The following is a 13,622-nucleotide window of genomic DNA, read 5'->3' as shown; positions in this document are numbered from 1 at the left end:
TCCTTACACTTTTAGCACTAAATTTTTCTACTTTTTGATAATCTTTTATTTTAACTACAACATTTTAATCTCTTACACTTTAACAACAAACTTTTTAACACATATATTAAAAAGAAATGTACGGGAAAAGTTGTAAAGAATAATAAACATTCTATTCATTTTATTTTCATCGCAACATTTAAACCCCTTATACTTTTAGCACTAAATTTTTAAAATTTTTGCTTTTCTATTATTTTCACCACAACATTTAAGTCTCTTACACTTTTAGCACTAAACTTTTACGCGAACGACTTTCACTTTCACACAAAACTTTTACAGTTCATTTTTTAACTGACAATGTCAGTTTTTAATAATTTGAATAATACATGTTTTCTTCAAAAAGTTTATGGCACATTATCTCTTAAATAATATTTTTTCTAAATCGTTAACAAATGTGATATCTCCCGGGGCAACGCCCGAGTGACATATCTCATTAATAATAAAAAGAAACTCGTTGAATAACAATAAGGCACGAGCTAAAACTTAGAAGACAGAACAATTAAGCTATTTTATTATAAACTAGGTGGTTCATAATGCCCCACGTTATGGGGCCGTATCATTTTTGCGCATTTCGTTTTTTAAGAATAATACAACTGCGATATAATAAGTTTTTTATACAAGAACGACATTTTAATATATTTCCACTCCTAAATTAATAACTATATATACTGAAAGAAATGTTAACCAAAAAACCCCAAGTATCAAGCTAAAGCAAAAAACACTTAAAAAGGAGCTTAGAATAAAAGTCAAAAAGATACGTATAAAACGAATATGTTTAAAAAGTAAGCACATTAAAAAAAATATAGATATAAAATACACACACAAATAACAAAGTTACAAATAGATGTTAAAAAAAATGCTACAAAGTATATAAAAATAAAAAAATATATAATACAAAACATCAAAAAAATAAAAGATGCAACATAGTTTTTTAAAAAAATAGAAAAAAATGTTTAAAAAGCAAAACAAAGAGCAAAAGAAAGAAACAAAAGAATAAAGGGGAACATGCAATTTTTTGAATCTGAAACCAAAAAACAACAAAAGTATAAGGAGGTTGGGTGTTCAGAAACAAAAAAAAACAGGGATACAAAGTGTAAATTTTAAATCTAGAAAAGAAACAAAAAAAGTTTAAAATTGGGAAGAGAAGAGCCTTGAAACCCATGACCTTCCATGTGTAAAGTAACACTCAAACCACTTCTTCCAAACCTTTGTATGTTTTATAAACCGAAAATCAAATATATATTCGTAAAATTCATATAAAGACAAAAATTATCGTTCACATTTAATTGTCTTATTATAGAAGGTGATTATAAACTATAGTTTAAATAAAATATTGATATATTGATGTGAAAAATCAAATTGGTTTTTTATAACATTAAATTAAGTTTATATCAAATATAATTTTTAAAAGATATAATATTGATGTTGATTGACATAATATTTGACTAATTAACATATGATTTGGACTAATGAGTATGACATGACTATATATACGACATGAAAATATAATAAATATTGTGATAAAAATGACAAATAATCAAGAATCTAATGTGATAATTAACTTTGTATGTTAATTATGAGCAAAATTATCCTCTCTTATTTATATAATAATTTTTTTAAATTTAAATAAATGGTTGAAATTTTATTTTCAAAAAAATAATTATTAGTTAATAAATAAATAATTACAACATAGTAACATACATGGCATATATTAAATAAAATAATGTTACAAAATGAGAAAACAAATTAAAAAATAAGCTAAAATGACATCTAAGTAAAAATCTTATAATGGATGAAATTTTATTTTCCAAAAGTAATTAATAAGTATAAATAATACAACATGACAACATATATGACATATTTTAAATCCAATAATAATGTTTAAAAAAAAAATAAAAAAAATAAGATAAAATGACTATGTAAAAATTCTAGATAGATAAATAAAAATAATTGCTATATAATTAAAAACATATTGTAATATCATTAGAGGCGAAAGCCTTTGAATAGTGCCAGCCACTTGACATTCTCTTATTTGGCCATTTATATCTCGTGTTACTATTCGGAATTTATCATATCGGATCCCGTATAGGTTTTTGTTTGATTTAGTTTTTCTTGTTTTTTTGTATGGTTTTTTTTTTTGATATGTTCTCTACTAATATATTATGCGATGGTACTGTCCTATTGGTCCATATTACATCTCGCATCACTATTTAGATTTTGTCATGTCAAATTCCGCCTGAGTCTTTTTTTTTCCAGTTTATTTGCTTTAGTGTTCTCAGCTAATATATTGCACGATGTGTTGTTCTATGGTCCATCTTACACCTCGCATCACTATTCATATTTTTTAATATCGGATCCCGTTTCAGATCTTTTTTCTTTCATTTTTTTTTTGTTTTTTTCACATTTTGTTTCTTTTAGGTTCTCAACTTATATATGAAAAATTTGATTCAGCATTTTGTTTTACTTCATTGATGATTTTGGTTTTCTTGCAAAAAAAAACAGACAAACTAAATGTATGAGTTTGATATTGCAAAAGTGTTTGATATTTTTTTTTTCATTTTTAGTTTTTGGTTATCTTTATATATGTATTCGATGATGCAAACTTTTCAACGCGTTTGTAGTATTACTCTTAAATAATTATCTATGTTTTATATCTATTGACTAAATGTTTTTTTATTTAAACTGCTATAAGTTCAACGCAAATACACTACCATAACGAACTGTATTAACACGAAAGTTTGAGCCCTGAAGCGTGGGACCAATCCCAAGTGCCCACTAGCTCAGAATTCAGATGATAATAATAAATTAATCAATATAATCACACAAAGCTATAACCTTTATTAGTTTACTATATAAATATTGAAAATATAGAAATCCTTTTAAATATTAGCTTAAATATCTTCTTAAAACATTTTAAAAAATGACATGTGTATTCATTATTTATTTTTTTTTAATTTTGTCTCATGTTATTATCTCATAATTAAAAGAAAATTAAGGTTATTTGGTTAAAAAAATTAATCATTTCACAACTTTATCATTAGAGTTTAAATATTATAAAATAAATATTAGAGTTTAAATATTATAAAATAAATATTAAAGTAAAAGTAACAAGAGAAAATCTTAACCTAATAAAACAAACAAGGGTCAAAATCTTGTCGACCTCAATGAGATGGATCAATATCATACAAATGTGACGGCAATGAACCGGATCTTGTCCCTAAGCCGCCCGGTTCACTTTCTCCTTATGCCTTTGCCGCCGCCGGTTTTAAGCTCTGCGAGCCGGAATCTCATTCTTTTCCCCCATGACCTCCCGCCGCGGAATTATCATAACTTATTGAGTCGACAATTCCACGTTTAAATTTAAAATAAATATATAAATCTTGGCTGATGATGACGTTGTTGGTGATGAAGAACATTTTCTTTTTCGGATCCTGTTGTAACACCCGTATACGACCCGGTTAGTTTGTCTTTTCATTACACATTATTGTTAGATTCAATCATAGGCTATTATTATTTTTCACAAGACATTTGTTGGAATTTTGAAGTTTTGAATTTTGGGTTTTTTTTAATGACATTTTGAAGTGATTTGTTGATAAGTTAAAGAAAGTAGTGTAACGAGAATATGCAAAAACTAAAATAAAAAACATTGATGGATGAATAGATGTAGGCAGATCTTCTGCTGGTTTTGAGCCCCAGTATCTCAACGGGACGGGAGGTAATAATGTAGGCAAACCTTATCCTTAAGAGAGACTGCTTCGGGCTTCCGGGTTCTATCTAAGTAGTCATGTGTCAATTACTATAGTAAACGACGCTAACTAATTATTATACACTGCTCAACCAACAGACTTGTAACTAATTATCTTCTGATTTCTTATTAATTTCTTCTAAATAATCTAGGCTGCAGAGAAAAGAAAACAAATTTACAGCTTTTGGAATGGAGTTTGTATCTCCATTTATCACTCCTGTTGTTGAATCGTTGCTGGTTCCTGTTAAGAGACACTTGGGATTCTTTTTTTCCTCCACAAAGTATGATAGGGATATGCGTACCAGATTAAGGGAATTGAATTCCACGGCAATTGATATGAAGAAAAGAATGGAAGAAAATGATGCAAGAAATTTAGTTGTACCTTACCTTGTTCCGAGTTGGTTGGAACGAGCTGAAGGGATTGATAGGGAAGTCGATGGTATTTCAGAGGATGGAAATGGATGTTTACATATGAAGAGAAGATACAAAACTGGCAAACGGTGCTCCAATTTCATCAAGCGTATCGACCGCCTTATGAGAGAAAAATCAAACATGGAATGGACTAATGAGCAAATACCTCTTGGTATGGTTAGTTCTGCCACTCCTCAAGTACTGCAAGATGTTACCCAAAACATTTTCAAGTCTAGACAATTGATTTTTCAAAGGGCATTGCAATTGCTTGAACCAGATAATCCGACCCAGATGGTGGCTTTATGTGGTATGGGTGGTATAGGCAAGACTACAATGATGGAAGAACTGAAGAAGGTTGTAGAGAATATGAAACTGTTTGATCGGGTTCAAAGGGTGGTTATGGGGAAAAGCACTGATCCAATTACATTTCAAGAAGCTATTGCACAGTATACAGGTGGAAATTTGTTAGAATCAACTAAAGAAGCAAGGGCTGACCGTCTCAAGGAAATATTTTTGGGGATGTCCCAAGATGGCAAGAAAAAGATTTTGATCATATTGGACGATCTTTGGAACATTGTTGACCTCAATGATATTGGACTAGCGAGTCCTTTGCCAAAGGGCTTCAAGTTATTTCTCACATCACGAGATGAAAGGCTTTGCAGTCAGATGGGTGTTGAAACTAGCTCAATTTTGAGAATGGTTAGTTTAGAAGAAGTAGAAGCAAAACAATTATTCTGGGATACCACGGGACTTTCAGATGGTGCTGTTGATCATCAGCTAATTAAGCTAGGAGAAGATATTGTGAAGAGGTGTGGTGGGTTGCCGATGGCCATAAAAACCATTGCCTTGGCTCTTAGAGGTGAGGTAAAGGATGCATGGAGAGTTACACTCATAGGATTACATCGGCATGACCTTCAAGACCTTTACGCTGTTGTATATCACATATTTGAGATAAGCTACAACTTTCTCAAAAAAGATGATGATAAGGAAATTTTCCTTCTTAGTGGCTTATATCCTGATGACTTTGATATTCCGTTGGAGGACTTGATGAGGTATGGATGGGGATTGAAGTTATTTAATAAAGTGTATAGTTTAGCTGAAGCAAGACAGCGGACTAACACTTCTGTTCACAACCTCATACGTGCAAATTTGTTGATTGAAAGTGATCTAATAGGATGTGTCAAAATGCACGATCTTGCACGTTCTTTCGTCTTATCGAATATTTCAAAATTCAAGCAAGCTTCCGTTGTTAATCATAGTGACCTGTCGGAATGGCCTACAGAAGATACATGGGAGTCTTGCGAAAGAATTTTATTGAAGTGCAAAGGCATGTCTGAATTTCCCCGATGCTTTGATTACCCCGACCTTAAACTTTTGAAGCTAATGATGAATGAGAAAGAGCCTCTCATGTTTCCAGAAGATTTCTATACCAAGATGAAAAATCTTCAAGTCATTTCATATCGTAGTATTCTATATCCACAGCTTCCAATATCACTTCAATGTTCAACTAGCCTTCGTATGCTATGTCTCCGTTCATGCTCGTTGATGGGTGATCTATCTTATCTTGGCAATCTTAGTAATTTGGAAATACTCAGCTTTGCTTACTGTCGCATCAAGATATTACCATCTGCCATGGGAAAATTGAGAAAGCTAAAATTACTAGATTTGATTGGATGTGTTGAGCTTTGTATTGGTGATGGTGTCTTTCAAAACTTAGACAAACTTGAAGAGCTTTATATGAGAAATCTGAGCTACAAAGTTATCAGCTTCACAGAAGACAACTGTGAAGGACTGGAGATGCTTAAACTCATTGCATTAGAGATCGAATTCTTTGAGAATATGATTCTGCCGAATAACGTGTCTTTTAAGAAACTTGAAAGGTTCAGAATATCTATAGGTTGTCAGTTGGATACTATATATGACAATGATGTGTATTCATATGAAAATACATTGAGACTAGTTGCTAGCTGCGAAGAGGTTCGTGCATTTGAAATAAGTGAGTTGTTTGAGAAAACAGAGAAGCTTCATTTGCAAGTGGAAGATATAAATCATATTGAAGATGTTTTGATGCATCCTTCTCAATATTCTTTTTGCAATTTAAAACATCTTTCTTTTGAAAAGTGCACAAACTTGAGTTACCTCTTCACTGTTAATGTGGCAAGTACTTTGACTAATCTTGAGAGACTTAAAGTTTCGTCCTGTCGTGTTCTGGGATTCTTGATACATGATGAGAATAATGGAGCCCAGGTGATTACATTTCATAAGTTAAAGCATTTGGTGTTGGAAGAGTTGCCCTCGTTTGTAGGTTTGTGTGACAATATTAATATTGTGATGAATTTACCACAACTGTTGGAGCTGAGACTTGCTTACCTTCCCAACTTTACTTGCATCTTTGCTTCGAGCAATGATATTTCTGCAACAACAATCCCACTGTTGAATAAAGAGGTATTTAACTACGTTTATTTCGATCTTAACATTTAATGTTTTGATCAGTTAATATAATTAGTTTTTTTACAGGTTGTGAGTCCAAAGTTAGAGGAATTGGAAATTTGTGGGATGAAGAAGTTGAAGGATATATGGGTGTGTGAGAAGGAATATGATAGAACTCCAGTGCTGAAAGAGATTGAAGTGGATGAATGTGATGATATTAAGAATCTTTTTCCAAATAATTCTATGCCATTGTTGAGTCATTTAGAAAAGATTCTAGTTCAAAATTGTGGTTCTATTCAAGCGTTATTCTACATAGACTTGGAATGTATTGGGCAAGTTAATAGCAGCTTGAAAAGCATTCGAGCGTCAGGTCTCCGAAAACTAAGGGAGGTGTGGAGGATAAAAGATGAAGATAACTCTGGTCTCCTCATTCGTAGTTTTCATGCCATGGAATTCATACAAATCAACCAGTGTGAGAACTTCAGAAATATAGTCACACCCAAGACCATCAAATTTGATATGGCAGCAATCATTGACATCACCATTGATTTGTCTGGAGAAAAATGGGGCACAAACTATAAATCGGTTGACAAAGAGGTATGGATTTTATTTCTTATATGAAGAAAAGAGATGATGGTAAAAACCTGAATACGTGAGTACGTAAATCATCTAAATTACATTGTAAAGCATTTGAGGGTAGGGTCTTAATATTTGAAATTTTCAAAAACTGTGATATTACTATACTACATACCATCGGTAACCTTCAAATTATTTTTGTGATTATCATTAAATATTCCACCAACAAAAAAATACAATTTTTAGATATAGCTGTGTGTTGGCCGCCGACCACTATCACCCTAAGTGCATGTACTAACTCATATATATGAATATTATCTGTAAATTTGATTTACACTAGACTTTAAATGCTTTTGAGAAACCATTAAAAATCGCGCATTTTACGGATACTATTTTATTTCATTCAATTACTTTTAGCAGATGAAAGTTGCTAATTACGTTTGTTTAAATTTGTCATATATATTGCAGAATGAGATATTAGAAGTGGACGATAATCCTATAGTTGCAGTTCCATCCTTTTCCATCCACACTTTACATCACCTATCCAACATTAAGTTGTGTAAGTATAAACAAATGGAGGTAATCTTTGATATTGAGATTCCAAGTGTAGGCATAGTAACACCGAACAATGATGAACAACCATTGCTACTTCCCCGCCTTACGAATATGACGTTGATTGGTATGAATAGTATGACTCATTTGTGGAAATGCAATTGGAGTAAGTTTTTAATGTTGCAAAACTACCAGCAAAAATTATCATTTCAGAATCTCACAACCATATACATGGAGAAATGTAAAACCATTGAGTACTTATTTTCCCCTCTCATGGCGAAACTGCTTTCCAACCTAAAGAAAGTCGACATACATAATTGTGGAAGAATCCAAGAAGTTGTCTCAAACAGAGATGATAAAAAAAGTACCACATCTACATCTACCTCTACACCCGTCATTTTGTTCCCTCATCTTGATTGTCTCACTCTTTATAACCTGGAAAGACTCAAGCATATTGGTGGTGGCATTCCCAAGGGTACAACTCATGTCTGGAATGATAATTTTGTGGTAAGCTTAGCTTTCAATTTGTTAAACAAGTGTTTTTTTAGAACTTTTTTCAGCTTTTGTTTTTTGAAGTTTAGGTTTGTAGAAGAATAGTGCGTGTAAGAGATCTTACGATTATTACATATGGACTTATAGTATAGTTCCAGAAAATTCAGGTTCAAACATAGTAGTGAACTAGTTATTTTAAATAACTAAAAAATAATTATTCATTTATTTTAACTAAAAGCAAGTAAATGAGAGGTTTTTATACATAAAAAAAAGTAACTAAAAACTAATTATGATTTCGTAAATTCGTCTATTTGACTTGTAAGAAATATATTAAAAAGCTCATCTACTTGAATTTTAGATCATTCAGTAGTTTATCTTGCGTATAGTTGAAATCAAGTTTATTTAATTGAAAACACTTCGGTGACTTTTATGAGGCAGCCACCTTAACAAAAACTCTTAATCGTTTAGCTTAATCACTCTATTTGTACGTAACAAGGTAAAAGTGTATGTTGAGTTAATTATCTTTGTTATTCAACTAATTTATTGTGAGTTTTAAATTCGTTGCAGTTTTCTGTTTCATGGTCCTTAGGCCAGTACTGTAGAGAGATAAAGATAAGGAGTTGTCAAGCTTTGTCAACTGTGATTCCATATTATGCAGCCAAACAACTGCTAAAGATTGAAGTGTTGGAAATTGATGAGTGCAGCTCTATGATGGAGGTATTTGAAACTAAAGAGTTGAAAGATAGTCTTACTTTTTCCCAAGGAAGTGGTGATAGGGATGATACTCCACTAGCAGCAATCCCTAGACTAAAAGGTATCACAATGCATAAAATGCCCAACCTAAAGATATTGGATCTCGAAACATGTCATCGATTGGTCGATATATTCACATTTTCCACACTTGCAAGCCTCAGGGTACTTGAAAAGTTGAACATAAGAGATTGCAGAGAACTGAAAGTAATTGTGAGGGAAGAACATGGAGAGCAAACAACGACATCGAAGGTTGTAACTTTTCCCTGTCTAAAATCAATAAAACTAACCAGGTTACCAAACCTTAAAGGTTTCTTCTTCGGGATGAATGAATTCCAAATGCCATTATTGGATGAAGTTTATATCAAAAGATGTCCCCAAATGATGGTATTTACATCCCTTCCACTAAGAGCTCCGAAGCTCAAGTACATAGACATAAATGCTGGCAAATATACGTCTACCTTTTTTTTGACGACCACCACTTTACCTCAGGTACATTTTCAGTTTTTATTTTTCACCATCTGATTAAGAGATGAGCTCCCTTGTACCTCTGATATATATGTATGTCTTGTGTTTTCTCTCTTCTTTTTGGCTATGCAGACCCCATCCCAGAGTTTAGACAACACAAACTCATCGACTCCTATTTCAGAAGAGTCTATGTTATACTCTCAGAGTTTGATCGAAATGGATGCAAACGATGACTGGGAACGCAAAGTAATTTTCTCATATGATGAGCTGCCACAACTGCTAAATCTTCAAAAGTTGAATGCAAGTCATTGTGAATCAGTACTGGAGGTATTTGATAATGGAACAGGAGTAAGATGTTCTAATTCATCACAAACTGCTGTAAAGCTTCCAAAGCTAAGAGATGTAAGCCTATGGGAGCTAAATAGTCTGAAGTCTATTTGGAGGAGTAATGGTCAGACAATATTGGAGTTTCCAAACCTGACTAAACTGTCTATCCATGATTGCAAACAGTTTGAACATGTTTTTACACGTTCGATGGTTGGTAGTGTATTGCAACTAAAAGAGCTAAGTATAAGTGTGTGTCCGGGTATGGAAGTAATCGTTAAGGAAGACCAAGAGGAAGAAGAAGGTTGTGATGGCAAAGTGAATGAGATGATCAGGTTACCTCGTCTAAAGGAGTTAAGACTTGAAAATCTTGCAAGTCTCAAGGGGTTTTGCTTAGGGAATGTGGATTTTTTATTGCCATCACTGAATAGCATGGAATTCGGGGGATGCAAATCTCTAACGATGTTCACGAAAGGAGGTTTGTTTGTTCCCGAGTTAAAACTCATAAAGACAAGTTTAGGCTATATTAATCTTGCAGAGGAACAAGACATCAACTCCTTTATAATCACCAAAAGACAAGAGGTAACTAATTAATTACTATTAGATATTTTATTATTGGGTGTTTTTTGTTTCAGATATATTTGAAAAAAAAATACTCCCTTAATTTTTATTTTTCTGAACCTTCAGGGATTTCATTTTGGATACCGAGAATATTAGTGTGGAACCAGGACAGCATAGAGAATTCAAGGTGAGTTCAATTTAGGGGTTGTGTAATCTATAATACATTATAAAATTTGTCCATGTTTTGTTGAATTATTTAAATTTTAGATATGTGAAGCTCAATGTATCAGTATAACTTATATCTTATTTAGTATATTGTAACTTATCTTTTTAAAACTCAAGTGTTAACATACCACATATGTTTTAGGAAAAATATATATATTTTTTCATAAGTTGAAATAGATATAAAATAACTATTTTATTAATTTTTTATTTTATTTTCTCAACTATGAAGTTGTATAGTGATGCACCTTAGCTAACACCCCATATTAAATCATAAAAAGAAGGTGTGAATTTAGATGGACAACCTACATTCGGGCGAAAGGTTGGGAAGTGTTCTAGGGTGTGTCCGGGGTCCAAAGCATGTCATGGATGCGTTTTAATTAACTTATATCTCCTCATTTTAAGAATTTTCCCCGTCTAAACTTACACCTATAATGAGTGTTAGATTGATTTTTATTAAACAAAAAAAACATGGACATTCTGGTCAAGAGTTCATAGGCATTCCAGTTACACATTCAGGTTACATAATAATACAAATCAAAGATTTAATCTGCCATTTTGACTTCTTTGTAAAAAACATCTTAGTCTTCATCTTCATTATAATAATAATATTATTATAGACTTCACCAATCTTCCTTCAATGATAAAAGCCTGCTCCGTTTCTGAAACCCACCATTTTCCTTGGCCTTCACTCTACCATCTGCACTTGAGGCTAATGGGCTTTTGGTGTTTAGATGCTTGATTGATGTTATTTAGTGAGGGGGCATATTGGCGAGTCAGGTGGTTTGTGTAGCTGGTTTAAATAAAAACCCGTACTCTTTGTACGAGTTGAAATGGGTTGGCTGCTTTGCTTGACCCGAAACTCTTTTAGTCCAAAACTGTTATTTGATATTATGAATAATTAGTGTTTTATAAGAAAACCTGTATAATATATTTCAATAATTAGTGCGTCTTTTAAAATCGGTACTCTTTGTACGACTTATTTCTTAAGCTTCTCAACTAAAACATAACTCTAGTCATCAATTTATAGGTCAATGCAGCATTGCCATTTTTGTTTTTTTTATAGCTTTACCATCTGTTAGTAGAGATAGACTAGCGTCTATTATCGAGCAAAATGACTTGTCTAAGAAGCTAGTTTCATTGAGCCAATTCAGAGTTTAAACTTTTGAATAGTCTACTTTCATCTCTCTTTTCAGAACAAGATTAATGATCACTGCCATCTTCAGTATCATATGATAGTTTCATTGAGCAAAATCTTTTTGTTCGTTTTTTTTTTGTTGGGTAAAAGGTTATCCCTGGTTTAAATTTTATATATCACCAAAAAGATAACGTTCTGGCATCTTATCTAATGAGATGACAATTACAACCTTGCATAAGCAAGAACTATTTTGTTTATGTCAGTTACAACTGAAGTGATTTATATTTCAGATTTGATTATATATAAAACCATTGATATACACAATGATCCAATTTTTTAATAAAATAATTCTAAAGGGTAGAATCATTTTTAGCTTTTACTATACTTTGAGCAACTTTTCAAGCCGCTTAACCTGTTTTGTTTTACTCATTTAAATTGTTAGTTATACGTAATTGACCTGTTATCAACCAAATATAGCTCACATTAGCCCTTTTTTCAGGTATCACAAAATTATTAGTTCTCATCTGTTTCTTTTCTGAAAAATCTTAGTTACGAAGTATATATAGTTCGTCATCCAATCTTCGATGGGTAATAAATAGCGGTCATATGTCTGTTCCTCCCACCTCTGTTCGTGTTAATTGAATCCACATGTTTGATTTGCAACAGGAGGGCATCATCAGTATTCAGTTTAAACGGAAACACGGTATTGAATTGGATCCATGTTGCTTGCTAGTTTCGTACAGCTACAGGAAAATGAATGACATAGCTAGGGCCGGCTGGCAGGGTTCAAACCTTCAGAAACTGACTAGGTTGGCCTGACATGCATACAGCTTTTGTTGTTATTGTTTTTCATTATCGAGTTTTATAAATGGGAAAAGTGAGACTACTTTATAAATACATGAATACATCAATACAAACATTATCGAGTTTCATTATAATAGAATATTTTACGAGGTTTATGCGTTTCAATTGAATCTTGGACAAGTTTCGACCCACTTTGACTATCTATATCGGGAAGGGTTACTTACTCTTATTAAATCCGTTATGGAAAGTCTCCAACTTATTATTTCTCTTTGTTCAAAGTCCCGGCTAAAGTTGTGAACGGTTTAGTTTATGACCAATTGGATTTTGACGTACCACTACCAGAGGAGATTGCTATGATCGTTACTGTATTCGTATCGAAGAGATGCGACAAAGTGTTCGGATCACTGTGCAAAGCCATTATTAGAAGGTTCCTTTGGGATGGTTCGTTGAGGAGCAAAGAGATCCACTGGGTCTCGTGGGAAAGAATTTGGAAATCAATTGTTGGCTTGATTAGTAAGGTCAATGTCGGTTGAGTGGAAATAAACCAATTGTTCAAGGGGATTCTTGGTAACGGAACTGATATAAGATTTTGTATTGATTGTTGGGCTTTTGATGTTCCTCTTAAAGTGCGATTTCCATTACTCTTTAGTTTAGAGAAAGAAAAAAAGTGTAAAGTCAGTGATAAATTCTGTCCTGTCACTAAACGTTTTGGCAGTGGGAGCTGGAAGCATGATTTGGTCTCGGTTGAGGAGATGGACGAGTGGGGCGCTCTGGTCAGGACTATGGTAGGGATTGAGATGAAAAATGAACATGATAAATGGCTGTGGATGGGGGAAATAGACTCTCAGTTAAAGGTGTCAAAGAATTTCTGAATTTCTTCGAAGCGGGGATGACTATAGTAATAGGTTTGTGTTTAAGTACCCTAAATGGGTCACCAAGAGATGCAACATCTTTATGTGGCGGGTGTCTTTGGATCATGTTCCAACAATGGCTGCACTCAGGATCAGGAATTGTGGTTTCAACAACTTGGATTGTGTTTTATGTCATGGATGGGAAGACACAATCGAACATATCTTATGCTCGTGTGACTTAGCCATGGCAATCTGGTAC

At 32.9% G+C, this 13,622-nt stretch overlaps 1 protein-coding gene across 1 annotated transcript; it reads left to right on the top strand.

The window, feature by feature from the left end:
• The first annotated feature begins 3,973 nt into the window (after positions 1-3,973).
• Positions 3,974-12,703, top strand: LOC122604202. The gene is made up of 7 exons (XM_043777097.1): positions 3,974-6,640; positions 6,713-7,222; positions 7,670-8,260; positions 8,813-9,487; positions 9,596-10,369; positions 10,475-10,535; positions 12,375-12,703. The coding sequence occupies exons 1-6, from the start codon at positions 3,974-3,976 to the stop codon at positions 10,502-10,504; spliced, it is 5,247 nt and encodes a 1,748-aa protein (XP_043633032.1). The 3' UTR covers positions 10,505-10,535; positions 12,375-12,703.
• Positions 12,704-13,622: the final 919 nt, after the last annotated feature.

The sequence above is a fragment of the Erigeron canadensis genome, chromosome 6 (assembly GCF_010389155.1).
Source record: "Erigeron canadensis isolate Cc75 chromosome 6, C_canadensis_v1, whole genome shotgun sequence".
NCBI classification, from domain to species: domain Eukaryota; kingdom Viridiplantae; phylum Streptophyta; class Magnoliopsida; order Asterales; family Asteraceae; genus Erigeron; species Erigeron canadensis.
Note: the sequence above shows the minus strand (reverse complement) of the source record. Positions and strands in the feature narration are given on the sequence as shown.

What these genes read in the sequence shown, in the direction of transcription:
- LOC122604202 (XM_043777097.1), top strand. Translation starts at nt 3,974, where the DNA reads ATGGAGTTTGTATCTCCATTTATCACTCCTGTTGTTGAATCGTTGCTG. An exon ending in TCCCACTGTTGAATAAAGAG is followed by an intron (nt 6,641 to 6,712) that starts GTATTTAACTAC and finishes GTTTTTTTACAG; the next exon opens with GTTGTGAGTCCAAAGTTAGA. An exon ending in CGACCACCACTTTACCTCAG is followed by an intron (nt 9,488 to 9,595) that starts GTACATTTTCAG and finishes TTGGCTATGCAG; the next exon opens with ACCCCATCCCAGAGTTTAGA.